Genomic DNA, 25876 nt, shown 5'->3' with positions numbered 1-25876 from the left:
TACTTCTGCATGGAAAAGTTTTTAAAAAGGCACCTTTAGTAAATTACATTTATGAAATGTAGAAGGGTAGTATGTACTTATAAATATGATCCTATTCTTTTAGATAAAATGTTCTTAATGAAATGGCAGGTAACATATGGCTCACTAGAAAAAGAAAATAAAGGAGCAGTGAAGCAGAAGGTTATCTTTACTAAGGGGAAAAAAGTGTGGAAGACAATAAAATCAATTAGAGAAGGCAGAGAATTATGGAGAAGTTTCAGAGAATAGAGTCATGGGGCTAAGCCAGTACCATTGAAAACCAGCTGGGCATTATTTTATGAAGTTGAGTCTTCATGTATCATACAACCAAGCAACACAACTAGAAAAACTTTAGCACATGTGCTTCAGGAGACACATACAAAAATGTGCATAGCAGCATTGTTCACAAGAGCCAGAAACTGAAAATGACCTGCATGTCCACTGTCTGGATAATAAATTTGGATATATTCATACAATGGAATATTATACATAGTGATAAAAGAACAAACTAAATCTACACTCAACAATTTATCAATCTCAGAAACAGCATAAGGAGAAAAACAAATCCCAGAAAACTATGTTCCTTTTTATAAGGCAAGCAAATCCCATGTATTTTTAGGCATCTGAACACAAAATGTAGGATAGTGGTTACCACCTAGGGGAGAGGAGGGAAATGAGGAACAGCAGGAGAATATGGGGAGATTATGTACTAGGTCTTGGGCATTTATTCATTTTGTATTATGCTTTATAACTTGCATCTATGTTTCACACCTGTTCTTTGGTATGTACTACATTATATAAGAAAAAAAAAAAAGAATCCTACAAGTAGCCAGGTCAACAGAGATAATCTAGTCAATAGTTGGTCTTGTCTATACTATATAGCTTATGAAGGTTTCCTTTATACCTTACTCTTTGGCTTGCATAGCACTTAAATTTTCTTAGAATTCATTACAATATTTAAAAATCAGGAGCAATTTAAAATAACCAGTTTTTGCCCTTCTTGAAAACTAGAAGATAAAGTTACATTGGGCCAATAAGATAAGGCAACAACAGACCAAAACTGAGTTGTGGCTGCTCCCTGCATATACAATCCTATACGCAATGATGGTCCCTCAGCTCTTGGGTCTTTATGTCAACCAACTTTGTTCACTTACATGAACTGGTTAGCCCTGCAGGCATTTAAGTTGAGAACCATGATCTGGGCCAACACTCTCAATTTATGTGATAACTGAGGTTCCGAATGATTAAACAACTTGTCCAAGTCACAAGCTTTGGTAGGCTAAACCTCAGTGGCCTTTTCAAATATCTTACTGTTTTCTACTCTCTACTTGCTCAACTCTATGCTTTAAGTGAATATGCTGTTTCTGAAAGTAAGGGACTACATAGGAAATTCAGTAGGCATTAGAGCCTATTATACATTCTACTTACTATTTATAGAAGTAGTGTGAAAATACAAGGACCAAAATACCTTCTGATTACCGAGAAACTTTTTATCTGAGTTCCCCTAAACTATGACAATGACCAGTTTTAAAAATACACATAACAGCTTTATTGAGATATAATTCACATACTATACAATTCGCCCATTTAAAGTGAATTCAATGGCTTTTAGTATGTTCACATATTAAACCCTCAACCCACCCAGCCCCTAGTCAACCATTAGTAATGATTCTTTTTAAGGGATTACTAACAAAGTTATTGGGCCCACTGTACCATTAGAAATGAATACAATACAAACCCAATATTCTCAATCAATTTTCATCAAAGTGTTTCAGTAGTCCATGTTTGGCATAAGGTCCCTAATTATGAACACAAGAAATTCAGTATTATCAGTGGGAGATTAGAAGGTGAATAATACAGTACACACTTTTCCCCCAACAAAGGAATTAGTTATTTCAAACTCTAGGGATTATTCTATCTATAGACTACTGATCTCAACAGAAGACAAGTGATGCTAGACAACTGCTTAAAACAAGAGCTGCAAAAGAATGAGAGTATATGATACTTAATGGAATTCTTAAAGCTAAATGTGGATTTGGGGATGCTAGTCATGTAAGTTATACCCAAAAGTAGTTTTTGAGCAATTGTTTCTTTTTGTAATTGGAAAAAAAAAGGCTTCAAGTTTGTTTATGGTTAAGTAGCTAATGCTTTGCAATTACTGCAATTCCTTTCAAGAGCCCCATTGTGAGGTTAATAAGTTTCTTAGGTGAAAAGCATGGGAGCAATCACCTAAAAATAAACATAAGGAAATTGTTGAACCCAGTTATCTTAAAACAGTGCAAGTATTACTCTAATTATAGAGGTTTAATTTTGAAAGAATTTCCAGGAACAGGTGGCAACCAGTGCTGGGCTTAATTAAATTCAGTGCTTTATTTTTAAAATCTTGGTCTAATCGAATCGCAAAGGCTATTTGCAGATTTTTGCCATTTGGCAGTTATAAAATACTTTCAACAAAAATCTTCATGTGTTTAAATGAAAAAAACTACTACAATCAGTTTTTTAACATAGAATACAGTGTAAGATTTATGAACATATATAAAATCATACCATATAAATGTTTACAAATAAGATTTAAGAAGTTTTCTGGACACAGACACTATTGCTCTTTAAATATAGTTATACATATCATCATTGATCAATTTGTTCTTCCACATGGTTATTTCAATGCAAGATCCAATTATGAAAGGTCAGTGGTACAGTATAGGCAGACATGGTTATCACTCAGCATTACCAGTCACATGATACAAAAAACAATCAGGACTGCATAGGGACTCTAACTGGGGGCCCGACAACCTCTTAGTAGATTGATGTAAGGCATTAATAATTTGGCATATAAAAATAGTTCAATGAGTCATCTAATCCATTTAGAATGCTGAAGCACTTCTGTAGTAAATGTTAATCTATTTAATTGAAACTGCTTCGTTTCACCTTTTCTCTAAACTGACAGCTCAAACAGCCAGTAACTCAAGATTCAGAATTTTAGTTTACTGACTGGAAGGACTAACTGGTATGTATGTGCTCAGAGTACCAGTCCCTGGTGGGCCTTCTGTGTGCCGTCAGCCCCCTCCTGTAGTCAGTGGTAGGCCAAGTGTGAAGTATGACTGAGATGGGTTAGGGATGTCTTCTGGTTAATATTTTCCAAGTCACATTCTGTCATCCAACCAACTCCGAGGGACTCTAAGCTAGATATTTTGTTTGAGCTTGATTTACCAAATATTGCTTGGGCTTAGAAATTTGTTTTGCAGAGACATTTAAATCCAGGCTTGACTTATATATTTCACCTGAAACAAATCATGAGTCAAGTCAACCCCATTCTGGGAGTGGTAAACCCAGTACAGCCTCATGTCACCTCACTGATTACCATTTTAGAACAAGATAAATCAGCTCATTTGAACCTGCTTGAGTTTTTATTTTTTGTTTCTACTTTGTAGTAGTAGAATTATTTGAATTTTATGAGTTTGGCACTGAACACAATGAAAATCCATTCTATACCCTCCCTCCTGAACTGACATTTCTTTGCTGCTCACCTTCCTATAACCACTATTCCCTAAGCAGATAACTGATGTCCTTCATTTAGGAAGCCTTGACATGAATGCATGACATGGGTGACAGACAAGGAATCTGCTGAGGGTCCTGTAGCCCTCCTCAGTTTTGAACTTTTAGCACCATATGTAGAAAGGAGATAATTTGTGGGAGGTGAGACAGCAGCCCACACAACTGGAAACTTTCAAAGGCACTTAATGGATATAAAACTCTTCCTTCTTGGCATCATAGTTTTGGAGACCGCAGAGAGGGGGCACTCATACCCCTTCAGTGAGTTGCCCACGGCGGGTGGCGTCGAGGTGCCCTGTCACTGCCTCTGCAGTTGATGGGTGGTGGCAGCATCAGCAATAAAGGAAGAGGTTTCTGGCATTACAGACATCACCACACAAATACACTGCAGTTGTCTCCTCCAATGCTGACCACATACTTGTCATCATGAGAGAAACGGATGTTTGTCCATGAGCTGAATGACCAAAGTATCGCTTATGTTTGGCAAATTTTTCTGTGCGTGGAAACTCAAAGAGCTTCACGGGCCCAAAGTCATCTCCTGTGACAGGTTCAGGCCAGCATGGGTCACACATGTGCAGTTCACATCAGCCTTGTCTGCATTTCGTGGCCAGATGCCAATGACTTCGTCTCCCAGAATGTTTGTCCAGGAGGCCCAGGTGATCTTCTCAATGACCATGGCTTTGGTTACTGCTTCCCCAGGGGGACCTCATGCACCTGGTGCACCTGTTGACACCTGGATGTATTTGCCATCTGCAGAAAAATCCATCTGAATGACAAAACTTGGGATATCTTTGCAGTAACCAATGTGATTCAGGCTTGTGCCCTGAGTGAGGTCATAGAAGTCAACTGTGTGTTCAGAAGAACCAACGGCTAAAAATCTGCTGTCTGGGCTGATTCTAGAAAAAGCAATCCAAGAGCATGACTCATGAGGAGGGCTGTCTGGGGTTTGTCAGGCATCAGGTCTGCTCTGGGATGGGCCTGCCATGCTCAAAAACAATGAGATCTCTCTTCATGACTCACATACAGTTAGCTTCTCCTACATTCTATGGAATTCAACAATTTCTCTGGATGAAATCTCATGGAAGTAAGGAAATGGAAGTATGCAGACTTCTGTAGAATAGCATTTTACTAGCAGTCATTACCACACTTTTTTTTTGTACCATTAATGTACAATTACATGAGCAACATTATGGTTACTAGACTCCCCCTATTATCAAGTCCCCACCACATACCCCATTACAGTCAGTGTCCATCAGTGTAGTAAGATGCTATAGAATCAATACTTGTCTTTATAATCAGTTTTTATAAATTGCTAACATAGATTTTTTTACTCAGGGTTATATCTTTTTGCAAACTGTTGCCACAATGACACCAGAAATTGTTTCTAAAGGAGTGTGCTCAGAAAGCAAAGAACAATTAAAACAATTCCATTCAATGGGACCTAAGTTATTAATATGTAATTAAGTATACTACCTCATTAATCTTCCAAGATTTGTTGTGATAGATGGCAATGACCACCTGTGTTTTTGTTTGTTTTTTTATTTAAGTATAGTTGATACACAATCTTTTTTTTTATTGAAGTATTGCTGATATATAATCTTATATTGGTTTCAAGTACAGAACACAGTGGTTCAATAATTACCCATATTGTTAAATCCTCACCCCTACTAATGCAGTAACTATCTGATATACATTGTTATGTTGGTTTCAAGTATATAACACACAGTGGTTCAACAGTTACCCATATTACTAAATCCTCATCCCCACAGTGCAGTTACTATCTGTCAACATAGGAAGATGTCACAGAATCATTGGCTATATTCTCCATGCTGTACTACCATCTCCGTAAACAATTTATATTATGGTTGAGAATTTTTGTACCCTTTTATCCTCCTCCCCCTCCCCATCCACCCATCCCAACCCTTCCCCCATGTTAAACAACAGTCCCTTCTCACTAAGACTCTACAGCTCTTTTGTTCATTTTGTTTTGTTTTTAGATTCCACATATAAGCGAAATCACATGGTATTTGTTTTTCTCCACTTGGCTTATTTCTCTTAGCATAATACCCTCTAGGTGCATCCATGTTGTTGCAAATGGCAGGATTTCTTTCTTTTTTAAGGCTGAATAGTATTCCATTGCTATTGTCTCCATTTTTACAAATGAAGAAACCAAGGCACAGATAATTTATTAAGAGCAATTATATGAATTAGTTTTAGAAAGTGATCAGATATCCATAAGTTGGCTACACAATTCTATACCACTAGTTTTAAACAATCAAATCTCAACATAAACAGGTAACTAACTGAAAAGACTGTAAGAGACATAGGATGCTCCTCAATGCTGATGAAACCTCAACTAGAGTTTTTTTAGCCTGGATATTGTACAATAGTATTGACTCAGTACTTCCAGAATTCCAGGGTAATTTTAGTTCCCCTCACAATAAAACTGACAATCTTACAGAAGTGTTGTAGCAAAAACATGCAGTGATTGCTACATCACTATCAAAATGTTCCCATCATTGAGCATCTGAATGACTTGTCAATAAGCAAACTCATTAACTCCCCACAAAATCTACCCTCCACCTTTCTCTTCCTTGGCAGGAGGGGTGGGTGTGACAATACCATTTACCCTATCCATCTGGTCATTCAGAGATAAACTGGGAAAAATCCTAGATTCCTTCCTCTCCTTTAATCCCAAATCTAGGCAACAGGTCCAGTCAATTTAATCTCCTAAATATTTGTCAAATTTCCCATCTGCTACCCTCCTTCCTACCACCACAGGTTTGGTTGTTTAGTCCCAGTATCCTTCACCTAGATCATTACTTGTCTTTTAACCGCTGTCCCTGCCTCCAGTCTTGCCCCCTCTAAGCCATCCTCCCCACTAGAAAGCCAGATCATTCTTGTGAAAGCCCAGTTTTGACCATGCTGCTCCCTTATCTAAAACCCTTCAGTGGCATCCTGTTACCTATGTACAGAACAAAGTCCAAACTCCTTAGCATGCCCTATAAAGCCTTTTATAGTCTAGCCCCTTCCTCTCATTCTCCAGTTTAGTCGACCGTTTAGACTGTTTTCTTTCTCTATGCATTTATTCACAAGCTCTTAAACAGCCTCCTTACACTCTTACTAAATCTCACTTTACCTGTCTACCTCTTACCCATTGATCAAAACACAAATGAGGTATTTTCTGATTTCCCCAGATGTGGTTTGGAGGTCTCTTCTGTATTTATATCGTACATTTTTGCATATCTCTATCACTGCAGTTGCATTCTGTAGCAATTATCTATGAGTAGTATGTTTATTTTCTCCATTGGAATGTGATCTTGTGATCAAGGAATATATTATCTTATTATATGTATTCATTATTATCTTACTAATCTTTTTATTCCTAGTATCTAAAACAGTGTTTGAAAATAATACACATTCAACAATTATTAATGAATAAATGAATAAATATCCCTACACTATTTTTAAAACTATACAAAAGCATTTGATACCATTTATTGTCATAGTAGAAACTAAATCAGGGTAATCTGATTGCTCAGGGAAACTGGCAGAGTTTGTAGTTGCTCCTGAGCAAACAAAAGACTGTAATAATGAACTGCTATGGACACAGCTATGGACATTGTGACCAGAGGGTCACAGTTCCAACAAGAATCTTTCATCCCATCATTAAAGAAATAGTTTTTGGGGGCCTTTTAGGAGCTAGGCCCTGTTCTAGATATTGAGGATATATCAGTGAACAGAACAGGTAAGGCCACGGCCCTTAAGGTGCTATTATTCTAGTGGGAGGAGATAATTTCAGATAGTGATATGTGCTACTTCACATTGGATGGTAAGGCCTCATTCAGAAGAGAACATTTGAGGTGAAATCTGAAGTAATATGAAGAAGTTATTCATGTAAAGATCATGAGGAAGAGCATTCCAGGCAAGCATATTGGCTCTAACGTGGAAGTGAGAATGGCATGATCAAGACCAGTCTGGCTCTAACATAGTAGGTGAGAGAGCAACATCACATGAAGACAGAAAGGGAGGGGCCAGGTTATGCAGGGTCATGTAAAGGTCATGTAAAGGTGTCTGGATTTTAATTTACAGTGAAGCAAGAAGGCATGGAGGACTTTAAAGATCACTCTGCCAGTGTTGTGAGACATGGATTGTAAGGGATGAGGAAATAGGAGGGAGATCATTTAGGAAGCTACTATAGAGTTAAACAGTCAAAGGTAATAGTAACTTGGGAAAGATGTTTGCTTATGTGAGGATTAATTAGGATAATGTAAATAAAGTGCTGAATTAAATATCTGGTACATAAACACTCAACAATAAAATGGTGTGAGATAATAGAAAATATATATAGTCTCTGTCCCTGCTTCCTGGCATAGAGCTCCTAAAACCCTTGTAATTTCCTAAATGATAGGAGCACTAGGAGCATCTCTTCTTCTAGTATTTGGTCTTTGACCCCATCCCTGACTCAAGGCTCCTAAAACCCTTGTAAATTCCTAGGTGATAAGAACACTATGAGTATCTTTTGTTCTAATGGGGTGCCTCTGGGTGGGCTCCTGGATGGAGGATGGTCACCAGAAAAACCAAACCATAAGGAGAAGCTTGGAATTTTCAGTCAGAATTCTAATTCTTCAGAGAGGATTGGGGCTGGAAGTGGAGTTAATAAATTGTCATGCCAATATGATGATGCCTCCTTAAAATCCCAAAAGCATGGAGTTTGGAGAGCTTCTAGGCTGGTGAACAAATCCACACCAAGGGGGTAACACACCCCAACTGCAGGGGCACAAAAGTTCCTACACTTGGACCCTCCCAGACCTAGCCCTATGTACCTTCATCTGGCTGTTCATCTGTATCCTTTATGATGACCTTTAATAAGCTGGTAAGCGTAAGTGTTTCTGAATTCTGTGAGCTGCTCTACCAAATGAATCAAACCTGAGGAAGGGGTCATAAGAACCTTTAATTTGTAGCCAAATAGGATGGAAGTTGTGGGTAATCTGGGGACCTACTAGTTGTGATTGACATCTTAAGTTGGGTAGGAGCAGTCTTGTGGGACTGAGCCTTTAACCCATGGAATCTGACACTATCTCAGATAGATAGTGTCAGAGTTAAACTATAGGGCACCCAACTGGTATCAGAGAATTACTTGGTGGAGGAAAAAACCTCATGTTTGGTGACAACGTGAAGTGTTCGGTGTGACTAATAAAAGAGGCACACAGAAGGGAAAAGAACCAAGGTTTTTCCCTACACAGGAAAAAGACACAGGTGGAAAACGGAGTTTTTCCAATACAATTGGTACCAATTATTATTAGTTTATGCCTATGGAAAAGTCTCCTTGTTTAATAGTATATGAACACCAAAATCCATGAGACAGTAACTCAGGAAATATACAATGACCACAACATTTAAAGTATAGTAAGTAAAACACTATTACTCATTTAACAAAAAATTTGCAGAAGATCTACTCTGCACAGATTATGAACAGGTATGCTGAGCCACTACAGGAAACTAAATTATTAGATCAACTAATCTATGTGGGATATGAGAAGAGTTCAACCCCTCACTTTACAAACAACAACATTGCGGCCAAGAAAAACTTCTGTTCCTCCTAAATTGAAAGATGGGAGGATCCTGTCCTAGTTTGCTGTATAGTCTTTGGAAGGCTGAATAAATGATGTCTACCTGACACCAGTTTACTTGACTAAACTCATAGTAGAGCCACAGGAATTCTAACCTAATTGAACCCTTTGATTTTCCAGATGGAAAAAGTGAGGTCCAAAAGGGCTAAATGACTTGCAAAACCAGCCACAGTGAGTGAGTTAGAGACAGAGCCAAAACCAAACCTTAATCCCCAGCCTGGTGTCCATTACATGTCACAATCTTCAGTTCAGCTGTAAGGTAGTGTTCAAACTTTTATAAGAAGGTAAAAGTAAATAACTGCTACACCTTACTGTGTCAATCCTTTTATTAAAGTCATCACTGAGGTATGAATTTGACATAAGAATTATCAACAATGCAGACTGAGAGTGTGGGGAAGTTGGGGTTCCTGTGGCCAGAATCCTCACTCAACTTAACCCACCTGATGATGTAACTGCCTGCTGCTGGGCTGCCACTTCCACACCTGTAGGCAATAAGCTATTATTGCGCTATATAGAGAGCTCGGCCCAGTGCTCTGGGCGGAGGCAGAGACGCTAGTACTCGACCTACCGCTGGAGAACAAGCCGGGTAATAAACCCTTTCACCCCAAGAACGTTTTGCTGTCGATTTCTTTGGTCACATTGAATCCATAGCGAACTTGCCTGGGGCTGAAATCCATTGGCAAGACAGAGAATATATAGAATTATGAGTTAACAATCTTGGCAATGCAATTCTCTTATGGACACCTGATGAATGGACAGGCTTACTGGAGCAGCTGTTATATGTCCTAAAGTAGAGAGACTGTAAGTGGAATACAAAGGAAAAAATGTCTTAAAACATTTTCCAAAGCACACTTAAAATGTGACAATAGCTATGGGCCACTAAAAAACTGAGATAAACTCTGTCAGCATACAGGAACAACAGAATGATCTGTTTTAAGCAAACACTTATAGGGCGTCTAACAAAGCACTGGGAGACCAAGACTAAAAGCCACAATGTGGGGAACAGTCATAGCAAGTAACCCAAAAAAGTTTTTCCTTTCACAAAGATTTAGAAAGGCCAACCGTGGACTTTCAGGATCTTTTGCATAGAAGATTAGGGTGCCCTCCCCCTCCTCCCAGTTAAAAATAATCTCTGAATGGGAGCAAAAACGGGGCAGGGCATAGACGAAAATCCAACCTAATTGTGACGAATTAAACTCAACAAATACTTCTAGGAAATTCTGTGTGAAAGATGCTTGCCTTGCCGCAAAAACCTCAGACTTACGTGAGAGAAAGGAGAATGGTGTTCACGGAAGTACACAAATAATTGAAGAGGAAAGGCCAAAGAGAACGGTGTAAGTAAGGTTCCAATCAGAGATACGGGGGCAAAAGCAAGAGGACGTCGAGAATCAGTAAGGGCTTCCTGAGAGAAGTGGCGTTCGAGAAAATAGTTGGGAAAAAGGCGGATATATGGGAATGAAGGGTAGAAGAGTGGGTGAGAGTTCGCACAACCGGCTGAGGCCAACTGCCGGTTCCCTGACAACCGCCCGCCTCCTTACGCGCTCGGCTAGTGTCCTGCGTACCCTCTCCGGCGAGGCAGGCGCCAAGGCTCCCTACCAGGCCTACCCCGCCCCGGTTCTCCCCTGCCCTTTCTCACCTCTAAGGCTTCCAAATTCCTCGTCGGTCAACCCTGTCTGAGGACAGGAGAAGACGATGACGACTGGAGAGAGCCCGAATGCAGGCGGGTGTCTTATCAAGTCCTAAGCTTGAGCAGGCAGCCAGGCCTCATCCCCATGGAAACGCCGCCAAACGCAGGTTCGAACGCCCGCGCCGTTCCCGCGCGCAAGTAGGACAGCATCATTCACCAATAGGTACCTAGGAAACTCGATGATGTTAGCCATCTTCTCCTCCAGAGGACCAATCAGAGATCCGAGGAAACAGTGAGTAACACCCCAATTTCCGTCTTTCAACCAATCGTTCTGCTTAAGAGAAGATCTCGCGAAGTTCTAAATGAGAGAAAGGCACTCCTCTCTCTGTCTCTCTCTTTCTCTCTCTAAGGCCCGCTCCCTCAACCTCAGGTGAGTTGCAATTAAGAGGGGTCGCTGGATTTAGTTCTCCGCCGAGAAACTGCAGCTTGGAGCGATGGAAATCTGTAACTGACTGACCTCTCGTCGCTGCAGCGTGAAAAGTGGACGCACCCTCGTCCAAGCTGGCCAGGCCTCAGCCGCTAGCAGGACCTCTCAGGCACATGAAGGGAGGGTTCAATAGCCCTGTGAGCCTTGTTTGCGCCCCTTTAAATGGTGATGGGGTGGGTCGTTGGAATCCCAGAGTTCCAGGTTTAGGAACCAGCGGTCTGAGCACCATACCGCCCCCTCCCTGGGCCTCAGTTTCACTTATTACCCATAAAACCCTGCCTGCTTTCTAAAAGATTGTGTATTTTCTAACTGCTTCATTTATTGAATGCATAATATCGTACCGATTATAGCAGAAGTAAAGTCACACGAGAGGCTCCAAACTTAAAATATAACTTCTTTTTTGTTCTGGCCTAGTTTTGGTTTGGGCCCTCTGCGTTGTATATGTGTATATATGTGCTTAAAGTTAACTGAATGCAATCAAATAGCTAAATGTGAAGTGCTAATACAAAGCCGAGGTTATAAGTAATGATATTGGAAGTCAGGAAAACCTTTTGGGTCACTACCCAGAAACATCTCTGAGCCATAGTTTAATGTTTCCTCTTCTGAAGAATGGCGGTAATGGCTCAGAGGGTTGTGTAGGTTAAGTGAAATATTGAAGATAAAGCACCTGGCAAGCAAAAACAGCTCAAAAAATGGTGACTATTATTTTTATAATAGAAACAAGCAAATATACTAGCCAACAAGGCCAGTAAACTTCCTATAATAATCCCCAAACTTGTCAGTTTAAGAAATAACTAATAATTAAGGGAAACGTTCTTTAAAAGGTGAAATTTCTTCCCAGTACCTATATGAAAAGGACTTTATCTAGTGGGGACCTTATATATGAAGAGTATACATGGTGTGATGAAAAAGTGCATTCACTAGCAATTTTGCAGAAAATATGAAAAGCCAGTTCTTGATTCAACTATTGAAAGCTAAGAGCAAGTCATTAACACAACATAGAGGTTTCTGATGACCTTTTATGATTGACGGATAAGAGTGACTCATTCAGTACTTCTGATTTGTCAGGCCCTATGTATGCATTCTTTAAACTCTACAACTATGACAAGTACACATGAGGAAAATGAGTCTTTGAGAAGTTAAGTATTTTGCTCCAGCTGTTGAATTAGGGAGGTAGGTGTTTCTCACTGCATCACCAGTCATGTTTTCCTGTGTTGTGCCATGCTATTTCTGACTGAAAGGAGATGAAAATGCTTGGAATACCAGATGCAGTCAGACTTTACCCTAAAGGAGAGAGGTGAGCTGCAGAGGTACCTACAATAGGAGCAAAGACTTTCTCTAGTAGGAAATGTCTACCTTGGGAAATGAAGACATGACATGATCACTGCTATCCATTTACCTTGTGGTTAGTCTGTAGCACTTCAAATTCAGCTTGTCCCAAATGGAAATCATTAGTTTACTCCTACTTCTACCTAGTCACCCAAACCAACACCTCTCCTTTGGACAATGGAACATCAAATGGTATTGATTTTCTCTCTGAGCTCTCTCTCAAATTCATCCTCTCCTCTCCTTTCTCACTGCCTCTGTCTTAATTTAACTTTGTATCATTTGTCATCTGGACTGTTGGCACAGCTTGTAAAGGGTTGGTCTCCTTGCCTCCAACCTTTCCTTCTAATCGATTTCTCCACCTTCCTTGCTGCTCAAATGTCTTTGTGAAATGTCTAGCTGACCGTATTACAGCCCTGCCTAAAACCAGTGAAAGGCTCCTCATGCTTACAGAATATAAACTAAGCTGTTTAATAATGAAACGTCATCTTGTGCTTGAGGGTTTTTGTCCACACTCCTCTGCCTGGATGCCTTTCGCCTTCACCTTTACTCTTCCTGGTAAACCCCTAACCATCCTTTAAAATCCTTATGGGGTTCCCCTTTGACTTAAAGATAATCACTCCTTCTTTGCTAACTTTCCATCTTACACATACTCCTGTGATGCACAAAACACACTGGTCACCTGTCTGTTTAAATACCTTCCACTTTCATTAGACATGAGCCCCTAGAAAACAGGGGCTTTTAGTATTTGGCTTCATGTCTACTCTTCAATCCTGTCACACTGCCTGTCACATGGGACAGACTAAACTTACATTGAATAAATGAATCCCTTCAGGCTCTAATAATAGAATTCCTCATGTTTGCGTTCCAAATTGTACAGCAGATGGCACCAGTAGGCCACTTAACAGATTCCCTTCACTAGAAATAATTTTTGTTCCAACCTTGTACGACTTTGGCCTCATCCTAGAAGCCTATATCCTTGTCATTATAGGTGAAATCTCCTGTTTCCTCCATCAGCCAAATAGCAAAGATAGCAGGATGACTCAGTAGCTTGGTCTCTGAGGAAAAGTGGCTTATGTCCAGCGAAAGGTGCAGCTGAAGGAACATTTTCTTTGTCTCGGTTTATTCATGGTAGTTGGGGGCTTTTTTTCTTTTTGTTTTTGTTACAAGAGGGCTTTCTTCATGGACGGGTGCCTCATTTCTGTCCACTCCTTTGAAAGGGAAGAAGGGAGTTGGAGAATCGGAGGTTTGATATGGGGAGAAAGGGAAAGCTGAGAAGTCAGAGTTGGCCTTCCTCCTCCCAATAGAGCCTGGACAAATTTCCTGGACATGGATGCCCTAAGTTAGGTGCTTTTGTGCTTGTCAAAGGCTAGTGTCCAGGGGGTTCACAACACTTAGTGCTTGGGAACCCCCAGGCTACTGGGAAAAGTTTTGAACATGTGGTTTTAGGTTCCTTTCCCCAGAAAAAAAGAGGAGGCATAGAAACTTTTATCATGGCAAACTTTAGGGGCCTCAGGCTATACTTTATCCCCCACCCCAGAGTTATCTTTGGGCACCAAACCTTTATCTGCACCCCCTTCCAACTAAAACCTGTTCTCTGGAAAGGATTCCAACCAGATCTCTTAAAAATCTTCCATGTGAATACACATCAAAGACTAGGAATTTTGGACCTGGAAGTAATTTTATAAATCATTTACATGTCCTCTTACAGGGCCATTTGTGCTCTGCCCTAAGCCACACTCTTCATGGAAAGCAGAACTTTAGAAGGGGAAATGCATATAGACTTTGGAGTTAAACTTACTTGGATTCAAATCCCACCATTCACAGACTGCCTTTGGGCATGTATTTTAGCCTTTTTGAATCTCAATTTTCTCATCATAAACTGGAGATAGTAATGCTTATCCTGAGGAGTTGTCTTAAGCATTAAAAAAGAAATATGTAAACAACCTTCCACAGTGTAGCTGACACAGTGTAGATGCTTAATTCATAACATGGTGGCATGAAACACTCTGCAAAAGAGATTTTAGACTATGAGGCACAAGTTGGGGGGAGTATTTGAGGGGCTCATACAATATCTAACGGTATATTTGTGAGGGCTTTTGGGGTTGAGCTATGCTTGCAATAGCACTCTGATTAATTTGATGAAAACATTGGAACATAACACATTAGTATAGGCATTTATCTGTGAATTATTTTTTGGCACTTAGGTCCTGAACCTCCCAGGCTGTAAGAGAAGCATATATATAGAGACCACCAAGAGCACTTTTCTTTGGCTTCTGGAACCTTCTTATGACGTTGAGGGGTTTTTATTCAGGCTTTTTTTTAAACTACCTAAGGCACTGTGCCACTTTTCTGAAGTGTGAATTGCCTGCTGTCAGCCTGGAGTGCTCATCTCCACAATACTGGCTGCAGGCATATTTGCATATTGGATACTGTGTTCTTTAACTCCCTGAGGTTTGAATCCACTTGCAGTCCAGGTGTGTGTGTGTGTGTGTCCGTCCACTTGCAGCCCAGAGGTGTGTGTGTCTGTGTGTCTGTCCACTTGCAGCCCAGAGGTGTGTGTGTCTGTGTGTGTGTGTCCCAAGTGTGTCCGTCCACTTGCAGCCCAGAGGTGTGTGTGTCTGTGTGTCCGTCCACTTGCAGCCCAGAGGTGTGTGTGTCTGTGTGTGTGTCCAGGGGTGTGTGTGTGTGTCCAGGGGTGTGTGTGTGTGTCCGTGTCTGTCCACTTGCGCAGTCCAGGGGTGTGTGTGTGTGTGTGTGTGTGTCCGTCCACTTGCGCAGTCCAGGGGTGGGTGGGTGTGTGTGTGTCCGTCCACTTGCACAGTCCAGGGGTGTGTGTGTGTGTGTGTGTCCGTCCACTTGCGCAGTCCAGGGGTGTGTGTGTGTGTGTGTGTGTGTGTGAAGCTAGCTACTTTGAAACCCCAGGACAGCTTCAGCTCCATGGTCTCCTCAAAAATAGAAAACCCCCAACAATAGCCCCATTGACTTTTATGTAAATTGTACTCTTCAGGAAGACACTGGGCTACTTCCCCAAGTCCCAGAACTTACCCTGAGCATTTGTTTGAGTGGGAGGTAGGAAGAGAGTTCTGTTGAGTTAATGAACATCTGTTGTAAGCAGCTCTGCTGGTCCCAGGGAGACAGAGCACATAGTCTGGCTCCTCCCTGCCAGAGGCACAGACAGAGATGTACCATACTAGGTGTGCATCCATAGTGGCTTTGTGCTATCTACTTAGCTAAACTGGAACTAAGTTTTCTAGGATTCCGTTCCCGTATGGTTCCAGGTTAAGGTGACCTCAAGAAAATATTGTGCAAGTCTTGGAAAGCTGAAGTGAAATAGCAGCCAGTACACTGGAGGACAGAGCAGGGCCAGGCACGGTGGCAGTGCATACCTTTTCACACTGCTCTGCTGGCTCACCTTTTTGGTGTAGGATAGCTCCCAGGCCTGCAGTTCCTCAATCCAGCTGAATCTCCTTCAGCTACTGTGAGTTCTAGACCAGGTATACATTCAGCTCTGTGACAGAGGGTTCCAACTTCTCCTGCAAGTCATCTGTATCAATGCATTTGTAGACAGTGAAAGGAAGTGGCAGGTGTCAGTGTGTCCTCATGAGTTCCAGTTGTCCTAGGTCCCTATTTGTTCTCAGATTCATTTTCTTTGCTGTCCTCCACTTTGCATCCATCTATCCTTCCCAACTGCTGACCTTGCTGATCTGTAGAAACTTCAGGCCAGCAGGTGCAGAGGTGACAAAGGTTCCTGGATTTCTCCATCAACTTCCATAATTGCACAGGCCTAATACCTATACCAAATGCTTAATTTTCTGTCACTCGTAGTGTTCTGCCTCTCTGATCAAACTGTATAATAGTTTATTGAAGCCATGTGAAAGGCCCAGAGATGGAGTGATAAGAAGCTAAAAGGCTTCACAGAAGAGGTGACATCTGAGCTGCTTCTGAAAGGGTAGGTAGGAGGTTGTATGTAGGCAAAGGAGAGAGAAATTCTAGAGACTGCCAGCTCAAGCCAAGCAATTAAAAGAGCAAATAGTTCTGCCTTTTTAGAATGGCTGTCCCCTCCAGGGGCCAGAGCATAGGTAGAAAGTGACCATTTGATCCTAGCTCTTGTTCAAGCTCTTCTGGTCGCATTGAGTGGTCTGGTTCTGAGGTGTGGTTGCCCCTGTGCTTTGGTATCTGCTGGAACACACGTGTGCCCTTGTCACTACCCATGGCCCCTCCTCACAGCAGAATATCCACCTGCCTCCCTCTCCCCTGTGGTTCCACAGGGCCACCCCAAGACTTGTCTTTCTTAGCCCTCCCATACAGCCATCTTTGTTTCCCCTGCTGTATTAACAATGGCAGAGACGAGGAGGAATATCCTGGGGCTTCTCATCCTAGGCAGGTCACTGTGCACTCTGGCCTCACATCCCTATGCTTATCTAGGGTTTCCAATATTCATTCGATGGGATTCCACCTGAGGTAGGGGGCAAGGTGCCCTACACCTATAATTTGCTAATAGTGTAGGAGCATCTTAATAGGGAGACATAGGATCAGGTACCTGTTTTTGCTTGAACCTGGAGCCAATAATTTGAAATCTTTGTTTACTAGTTCTGTAGTAACAGGGTGCTTCCTTTTGGCTTCTAGAATGGAAGATTTTTTGGCATAAATAGGGACACCAGGGAAGAAGAATACAGTGGTTGAGGAAAGCCTGCTACCAGTTTACATATGAATTTTTAAAGTCAAGCAGCATTATACATACTACTCTGAACCATACTTTCTTCACTTAGTATGTCTAAAAATCTTTCACAAGCAGCAGCACATATGACTCTATCTCATTATTTCATGGCTTCATAATATTCCATCACATAGATAAGCTGTACTTAAAACTTAACCATTCCCATACCGATGGATATTTGTTTCTGCCTTTTTTCTTTTTGATATTGCAAACAAGGTTGTGATGCACATCCTTGTGTGCACATCTTAAACATGTATTTCTGTATGTCACAGTGCCTAGAAATGGAATTGCTGGGTCTAAGGGAATGCGCATTTTATGTTTTTTGATAATTATTACCAAATTGCCCTCCTAAGGGATATGCTAATTTACTTTCCCACCAACAGTATAGGAGAGCACAGACCATTTCAAAACCCCCTCTGAGATTATTTCCAGTCCTTAAAAACTCACATTACAGGTTTAGAAAGGTTTAGAATGCTTGCAGTACTGGGTGTGTTTGTTTTTTTGGTAAGAAACCACTGTTCCCTAGAGTAACATTACCATTTGTTGGCAGCCCTGAGAATTGCCCTGAACAGGTTTCAGTGGGTCTGATTTTTATGCCTTTGACAGATGCAAGCTCATCTTGATTGAGCACCAATAAAGAGGCCCTGGAGACCACCAACTCCTGTTCCAGTCATCCTCTCTGCATTAGCTCCTTCTTTGGTCCTGCTGGCTCAGGCCACTCTCCCAGACTTTTACTGCACTTAAGACACCTGGCTTTCTTTCAGTTATGCTATCCCACCTCAGAACCTTTGCCCATGCCATTACCTCCACCTGCAACAAACTTTGTTCCTCCTTCCCTTTGCCAGTTTACCTTTTACTCATCCTTTACTTCTCTGCTGAAACATCCCTTCTTCCAGGAAGCCTTCCTTAAGCCCCCAGATGAGGTTAGGTTACCCATTACACGTTTTTTCTTTGTAGCACATACCTTACTGGCAATTATTTTTTAATTTGCCTAATTATTTGGTTAAAGTGTGCCTTTCCCACTAGAATATAAACTGCATAAGGGCAAAGGTCTAGCACAGTACTTAGTACATAGTAAGGGTCAACAAATATATGTCAAATGAACAGGTGACACAAATTTTTCTTTAGCAGGGCCTTACATAACTGCTTTTCCATCTTTTTTATCTTGATTCCATGTTTCCTTTCAGATGATGATTTTTTGGCCACTTCTATAGATATTCCTATTCTTCTCCCTTCCTGTCTGTTGTTGTTGATATTTTATTTCCAAAATGGAAGAAAGACTAAGTGAAATGGGAAAGACAAAAAAATTTTAGCCTTTACCATATGGCTGATAAAATTAATGTGCTCTGCAAATTTCCAGAGGATACAGAAATACACGGAGTTGAAAATGAAAGCCTCCCCATAATCTCGTCCAGAAAACACTATTAATGATGTGTGTCCTTCCAGACATTGTCCTATGCATATTGAAATCTACTGAGTGCTTATTACATGCCCAGCACTGTTCTAAAGCACTTTACAAAAGTTAGGTCATAATTCTCATAGCAACCCTTTGAGTAGAGCTATTATTATCCTGTCTTACAGATGAGGAAACTGAGGCTTAGGAGCTAATCACTCAGTGAATAAGTGGCAGAGCCAAAACTCCAGATTCATACTCTTGACCACTCTGCTAGCTGGCCTCTGATTGGGTGGGAAAGAGGGTTTCTACTATGTGTGCTCTTTTGTACTTTGAATTTTGCACCATGTGAATATATAACATTCCAACCAATGGATAAAAGACTAAAAAAGTAACACAAAAGTTTTTAGTATACCACACTACATTTCCTAAGTGACCCCTCTGAGCCATCAGTAACCACATTGTTGGGGTCTCTGCTTCAGAGACCCAGGCTGGAGGCTGAGGGCAGTGGGACTGTGGACTTGATGATAATATTGTCCTACATCTCTCCAGTCTCAGTGGGTTTGCTTCAGAGCATCTCCACTGTCTTAACACACACACACCAGTCCCGTGTTTTAGCAGGGAGACCAGGAAGAGATAGAGCACACTGACAGGGTGGAGGCGAAGTCCTGCAGTTACACACAAAGGCCCGTCTCTGAGTGCTGGTCCCCCACTCGTCCTTGGCGTGCTGCCTTTTTCCTGTTGTGATGAGGTCACTGTTAGCTGGTCTCTGCTACTCCCCAGCACTAGAGTGTGGTCCCCCAAGATGGGTCTTCCTGTTTTATGTGACTTCCCAATGTTCCATATCTCTTCTTTGTTAAGTCCTCAGATATACCATGGCCCTGAGAGCATGTGGCTTGATCGTCTTCCGAAGACACCTCATTCCCAAGGTGGACAGCACTGCAATTGAGTTTTTGCTGCTGCAGGCATCAGATGGCATTCATCACTGGACTCCTCCCAAAGGTGTGAAGCCAGAGGGGCTGGCTCATGGGGAAATGCCAAGTGTTGCTCAGAAATCCACCTTCCAGACCCCTAACAAGGCTTGTTCCCAGTGATTGTAGAGCAGGAAGGGGCAGGGTGGGCAGGAACCCTTGATCCTTTCTATATACAAGGTCCCCATGCCAGGCCAGAACAGAGCTGAAAATAGAACTCTGTGACTGAATCCAGGGCAGAAGCAGCACCTGGTTTTTTTGTACCATTGACCAGAGCTCCAGCCTCTGTGGTGAACAGCTGGTGAACAGTAGGAGAAAAGGCACTGGGCTGGGAATTGGGGACCTTGGGGTGAGTCATGGGGCTGCAGGTCAGGAGCCTAGAGTAAATAGCCCACAGACAGAAGGGACTTTAAAGGGGAATGAGGTGGGGCAGGGTAAACAAGGATCCAGGGTTGGAGGAAAACAAGGTAATGGTAACGGGAAATAAATTTTGCACATTTGAGTTTCACTATTGAGAAACAAGGTGAAAAAGAGGACAGAAGTGTCATAAATACTATGAATAGAAATATTCACACTTGTCTTCTGATCACCTTAGTCAGTAGCACTGCATAGTACCTCTCACTGAAAGGTTCCAAAGACCTGTTTAGATGTTTTCCTGCTTTGGCCTGGAGGGCAGTAACCCTGTCAACACCAATGGGCAGAGCGCTGCATAGATGCTAAGGGAAGGTTGTGCTTAAAGGTGCCTGCAAGCTTCTGAAGGAAGGTGGAGCTTCCTCCTCTAATGTGTACCTACCTGGTTTTGTGTACATGGCTATATGAGGTGTGATACAGAAAATTCCCAAGAAGCCATGAGCTAGAATGGGTTTGTAAGTCCAGACTCCTGGTTGCTTTCTGTGGGAGCTGTGCAGCAGCAGCTGACTCAGTGCACTACTGTGAGGACCCCTTGGAAGAAGGAGGGCTAGGATATAGCCCTGTCTCCGAATCAAGGATTCCTGCACTCTGTGAGCTGAACTAGGAGGCCCCCAGCAACTTGCTGGAGCCATTTGTTGACAGAGGCGGCTGGACTCCTCATCCTTCTTGGCTCCTCTGGGCGAGCTGAGAATTTGCAGAGAGGGCCTACAGGCAAAGCTAAGTCTGCAGAGCTTCATGTTCTCCTGCAACAGTTTCTTGGCAGCTGTCTTCTTGAATCTGGGTCTTGCCAACAAATTTTCTTAGAACTGGCTCACAGCTTGTTCCTCGTCTTAAGTTCCCATCAGGCCTCACCCTGTGAAAGCAGTCTGGCCTTGCTTAGTTGGAAAGATGAAAACAATTTGGAAGAGCCTCAATAGCTACTTGGGAGCAGTGGCTGGTGCTGCAGTGCAGGATTTGGGGGCTGTCTTTTGGCCCTGGGACCGCAGGGACCGACTGTAGACAGTGTCAAGTCCTCATTGTGCACTGCACGCAGAGTATCCCCTCTTCTACTAGCTCCCACCTGCCAAGAAGGGACTGCCTCTCCTTGGGAAATCACTTTAAGGTTTCCAAGGGAAAGGTCTCCCTGAGAACATGGGGTGAGGCACGCTCCAAAGAATAAGAAAGCGGAGGTCTGAAAGAGGCTGTCTCTTTCACTGTCAGAGAGCAGTATTCCAGACCAGACTTGCCAAACACATGATCTGTTTCACTCTGCAGAGAAGATGGGGTGGGAGAAGGAATTGCCCAGATACCACAGAGCCAGACACTACCTGTTCTGCCCTCCATTCCTAGGCTTGTTAGGATATGGCCAATCTCTATACTCCCTTGAGCCTAGTAACATTTAGAGTCACTGAAGACCTCATCTTTAAATCATCTGACCTGACCTGGAAAATCCAGCTTTGTTGAAGATTATCTCCTCCTCCTCTTCCTCTTTTGTCCTAACCAGGCCATGCAGAACCAGGAGAAAATGACTTGGAAACAGCCCTGCGGGAGACACAGGAGGAAGCAGGCATAGAAGCAGGCCAGCTGACCATCATTGAGGGGTTCAGAAGGGAGCTCAGTTATGTGGCCAGGGAGAAGCCTAAAACAGTCATCTACTGGCTGGCGGAAGTGAAGAACTACGACGTGGACATCCGCCTCTCCCCTGAGCACCAAGCCTACCGCTGGCTGGGACTGGAGGAGGCCTGCCAGTTGGCACATTTCAAGGGGATGAAGGCAGTGCTCCAAGAAGGACACCAGTTTCTCTGTTCCACAGCAGCCTGAGCTGACCCGAGCAGTCATTTGCCTCAGTGGGATCCTTGAGGGCCTTCTGAGATGAACCCTCCTTCAGCTCCGGGGAAGTTTGTGCTGGTCTTTGGTTCATCATAGCAAAGACAGATAGTTTAGTAACATTAGCTGAGGACTGTCAGGCTAGCAAACAAAAATCTCAGCTAGGTGGAATGGAAGGCAAAGAAGGAGTAAAAAAATAAAAACAAACTAGGCCCAGTAAATGCATCCTTTTACTTTATAGATAAAACTACAAGCAGCTTATCTGTCCTAACCTCCTGTGTTTACTTCTTGGACTTTGCCCATGATGGGGAGAAGAAAGGTAAAGTGAATCAGAGCTCCAGCTTTAGCCAGAGGGAATCCTGTGTCCGTGCACTGTATCTCAGAGAAGCTAAGGCAGAGAGTTAGATGAGAGATCCAGCTGCCGGGGTGGCTCTCCGAGCTCTCTCATTCCACCCACCAGTGTACCTGACTGAGATCTATAGTTGGACAGGAAGTAAAAGCTAGTGAAGCTGGAGTGCAGGCTTTGGGTCTGTTCTGCTTACTAATGTATATCTCCCCAGCACCAGGCACATAATGCTGTAGGTGCTCAATAAATGTTTTCTAAAAAATTAGAGACCCAAGGGACTTTGGGAGATATGCCAGGTCACAATAGAGAGAGAAGGGACAGGCGGCCCTTGACTGCTAGGTCAGTGACACACACATCCAGGCCTCTCTGCCCAGTCCTTCCTCCCAGAGTTAGCCTGGGCCTTGTCAGCATGACTAAGTCATTGGCAAGAGGCAGGCCCAGGCCTTGGGGACTGCTTGGCCACCTAGTAGCCCTGTCACTACACTTGTGCATTCCTCATCTACAGCTGCCTTCACCTTTAGCAAGCCCTCATCATTGTTTCTCTCTTCCCACCCACTCCCTTTCTCCACAATTCAACCCAGAGGCGCAAGAGCTGGGTCTCCGCCTTCTTCTCTTGCTACTAGAGCTGAAGGAATGCAGGACAGGTGTTAGGTCCTACAGCCCTTCCAGGAGCTTTTAGCAGCTAGATTCATGTGGATTTTATTAGAGGTTGTTACCCAATGAAGTGCAGAAGATTGGAAGGGAAGGGGCATTGGCAAAGGTCAACCTGGATTACTAGGGTTAAGAACAGCCACCCCTAAAGAAAAGAGAAGTCACCCAGGTCTTAAACAGGCTTCCAGATGTTTTCAGTCACTAGTTCTGTGTGCAGACAGGGCAAAAATACTAGTGAACAGGATCTTGGAGCACTGCCCGGGACCTGAATGGTTTTGTTCCTCACCCCTCTGAGTAGCAATCTCTGAAGGAGGCCTGCTGCAGGAAGTTTTTGGAGCTTAATGTTCTCTTTCCAGGCCAGCAGGGACCACATCCCACTGATTTAATAAATGCCTGCTAGGCAGTGGTGCCAAACCACAGACTGGCTGCCTCCTAACAAGGGCTGGCCGGCCTTGTGCTCTCAGCATGGGAGGCTGTGGGATCTCGAGATGCTAGAACCTCATACATCACAGTTGGAAGGGACTGGAAAATGACCTGATTATGCTCCTCGTTTTTATAGCCGGAGAAAATGAGGCTTAAGAAGGTATACAACCCTGGCAGCAGCCTATATGTGGGGTGCTTTAAGGATGAGGTGCTAAAGGGAAGACTGCTCTGGAATATCTTGTATATTCCAAATGACTTTGGAGTCATTCCTCTAGGCCTTAACAGACTTTTCCATTAAAACACGGGTATTTGGAGAAGGCATGCCCCCATAAATTGTATTTAGCTGCAGAATTGCAAAAGAATTGACAGCAGAGTGGGATCAGGCATGTTATGGGATGTGGATGAGGGTGGGAGAGAGTGGAGCTGAGGTTGGGATGTGACACATAAGTACAAATCAACATCCATTTGCTCTGACTAGCTTGACGTATGGGGTTGAGACCAGCTGCTCTTTCAATCTGAGGCCCTCCAAGCTCCAGAGCATCTCCTCCTGGAAGCTTTCCCTAGTAACTACCCATTCCGTGAACACTGTTCTCCCAACCTCCCCAAAGAGGTTCCTCTTGGAACTCAACCTGTTTTCCCCAGGAGCACCTAGTAGACATATCCCTTCCAGGGTAATCTTAAATTGCCTTCTGGGGCATTTAGTAAAGACTCTGGAAAACCAAAATGCCCTCTGGAACCCCAAAAGCAATACCTTACACTCTAACACTAGGAACTTGTTTGCTGAATTGGAAGACCCAAGAGAATGAAGTTATAATGGTAGTTTTGGTAGAATTTCAACTGGAATACATGTGCAGGTATGGGACCCCAGGTGGGTCCCCATGTTTAGGTAGCAGAGGCTGACTTCTCCATCTGTCCAGCCTGTGGCCCACTGTCCCTTCTTTCTGGAGGATGGTGGGCCAGCCCCACTGCTGCCTCCATGAAGCTGTGCTACAAGAGTCCAGTGAGGCCTGCTCTCTGCCTCTCCCCGACCCCTCCCCACTTTTGTTTTCCTTCCCCTCTCATTCCACCCCCTGCTCAGGATTGAGTAATAAGGAGTTCTCAACTGGATTCCCTGGGGAGGGGAAAGGGAGTTAGGGAGGGAAAAACAGCACAAGGCTACAAAGTTCAGAGGCACCACCTCTTCCTAATCTTCAGACTGGGAACTCTCAGGGATAGGCCTCTTCCTATCCTATCTTTTTCCATTCCTCCCCCAACTCCACCACAGCCAAATTGGGGGCTTGCCACATAATGCCAAGAATTTTCCCATCCCCCATTGGGTGAAGGGAGTGAAAAGGGACAAATTTCCAGTTGTAAAATGAATGTCATGGGATGTAATGTACAGCCTGGTGACTATAGTTAATACTGTGTTGCATATTTGAAAGCAGCTAAGGGAGATCTTGGATGTTCTCATTACCAAAAAGAAAAAAAGTTCTTGTAACTGTATGGTGATGAGTGTGAACTGGATTTACTGTGGTGATCATTTTGCAGTATAAACAAATAGCAAAGCATTATGAAATTAAGATATGTCAATTACACTTGTTTTTTTTTAAGGGAATTTAACCTCTGTTTCCCCCTATGTTCCTTTAAAATGGTGAAATACGTAGAAAAGAATTTTCCCCTCCCCTCAAGCTGCTGGAAAGATCCTTGGACATGATGAAGTAAATGGTTAGCCTTAGAATAAAAACCAGGTTGTTCCTTGGGAGCTGGGGTGCGTCCCCGAGAGGACGGTATCAGCAGAAGTCCCACTGAGTTGGACAATGGCAGGAAAGGAAATCACCAAGTTGTCATTGCAGTATTCTTCAGGGCTGGTTCCTGGTGGCCTCCCCTGGCAGGGATGGGCTGTGCAGTCATTCTCATAACAGGAAGTAGTATTTCTTCAAACACTTTTCAGAATATGCTGGGAAGTATGTGTGTGTAAACAAAACAGAAACAGAGGAGTGAGGAGGATTCAGATCTGCGAGGCCTTGAACACCAGAGTTGGGATTTTTTCCTAAGTGACACAACTGAATGTGTGTCAGAAAGATTTCCTTGGCTGCTGTGTGGACTGGGTTGAAGGATCCAAGAGCAGAAAGAGTTAGGAGGCCACTGCAACGGCCCAGGCTAGAACTGCTAAGGTCTGATGTGGGGCAGTAGCAGAAGATGGGGAGGTCAACATTGGTCTTGGATTTGAGGAGGGGGCAAGGGACCAGGAAGCTTGGTGAGGGAACCAGCAGAAGTCTTACTCTGGTGCCAGGCAGGGTGAGAGACCCTTACCCAAATCTGGGGGAACAAAGGCAAAGACCCTCAGAAAACTCATCTTGGGCATAGAGAGAGGACTGATTCATACAGTCTGGAAAGGAAATTGAGGCAAACTCTCAGGGTGCACAGGGTTACAGAATAGGGACATAAGGCCCCAGTTCCAGATTTCCTGCAGTGACTGCTCAGCCCCTCCCAATTTCCTCTGGAAAAGGGAGTTCCCCAGTCCTGCATACCA

General features: G+C 43.1%; 2 protein-coding genes across 2 annotated transcripts in view; one reads left to right on the top strand and one right to left on the bottom strand.

The window, feature by feature from the left end:
• The window catches only part of KIF24 (kinesin family member 24), an 81046-nt gene extending 69993 nt beyond the window's left edge, over positions 1-11053 (bottom strand). Inside the window, exon 1 of the mRNA XM_017657617.3 lies at positions 10840-11053. The gene's annotated coding sequence lies outside the window, so the exon portion shown is untranslated. The remainder of the gene's footprint in view (positions 1-10839) is intronic.
• Positions 11054-11124: 71 nt separating this feature from the next.
• On the top strand, positions 11125-24923 carry NUDT2 (nudix hydrolase 2). The gene is made up of 3 exons (XM_017657719.3): positions 11125-11260; positions 19618-19758; positions 21622-24923. Exons 2-3 carry the CDS (start codon positions 19632-19634, stop codon positions 21936-21938), a joined length of 444 nt encoding a protein of 147 aa, XP_017513208.3. The 5' UTR covers positions 11125-11260; positions 19618-19631; the 3' UTR covers positions 21939-24923.
• The last annotated feature ends 953 nt before the right edge of the window (positions 24924-25876 follow it).

This window comes from Manis javanica, chromosome 2, assembly GCF_040802235.1.
Source record: "Manis javanica isolate MJ-LG chromosome 2, MJ_LKY, whole genome shotgun sequence".
NCBI lineage: Eukaryota > Metazoa > Chordata > Mammalia > Pholidota > Manidae > Manis > Manis javanica.
Note: the sequence above shows the minus strand (reverse complement) of the source record. Positions and strands in the feature narration are given on the sequence as shown.

Bases quoted from the DNA above. Each gene is read 5' to 3' on its own strand.
- NUDT2 (XM_017657719.3), top strand. From the start codon at position 19,632: ATGGCCCTGAGAGCATGTGGCTTGATCGTCTTCCGAAGACACCTCATT. The intron at 19,759-21,621 runs GTGTGAAGCCAG...TGTCCTAACCAG, and splicing joins TCACTGGACTCCTCCCAAAG to GCCATGCAGAACCAGGAGAA.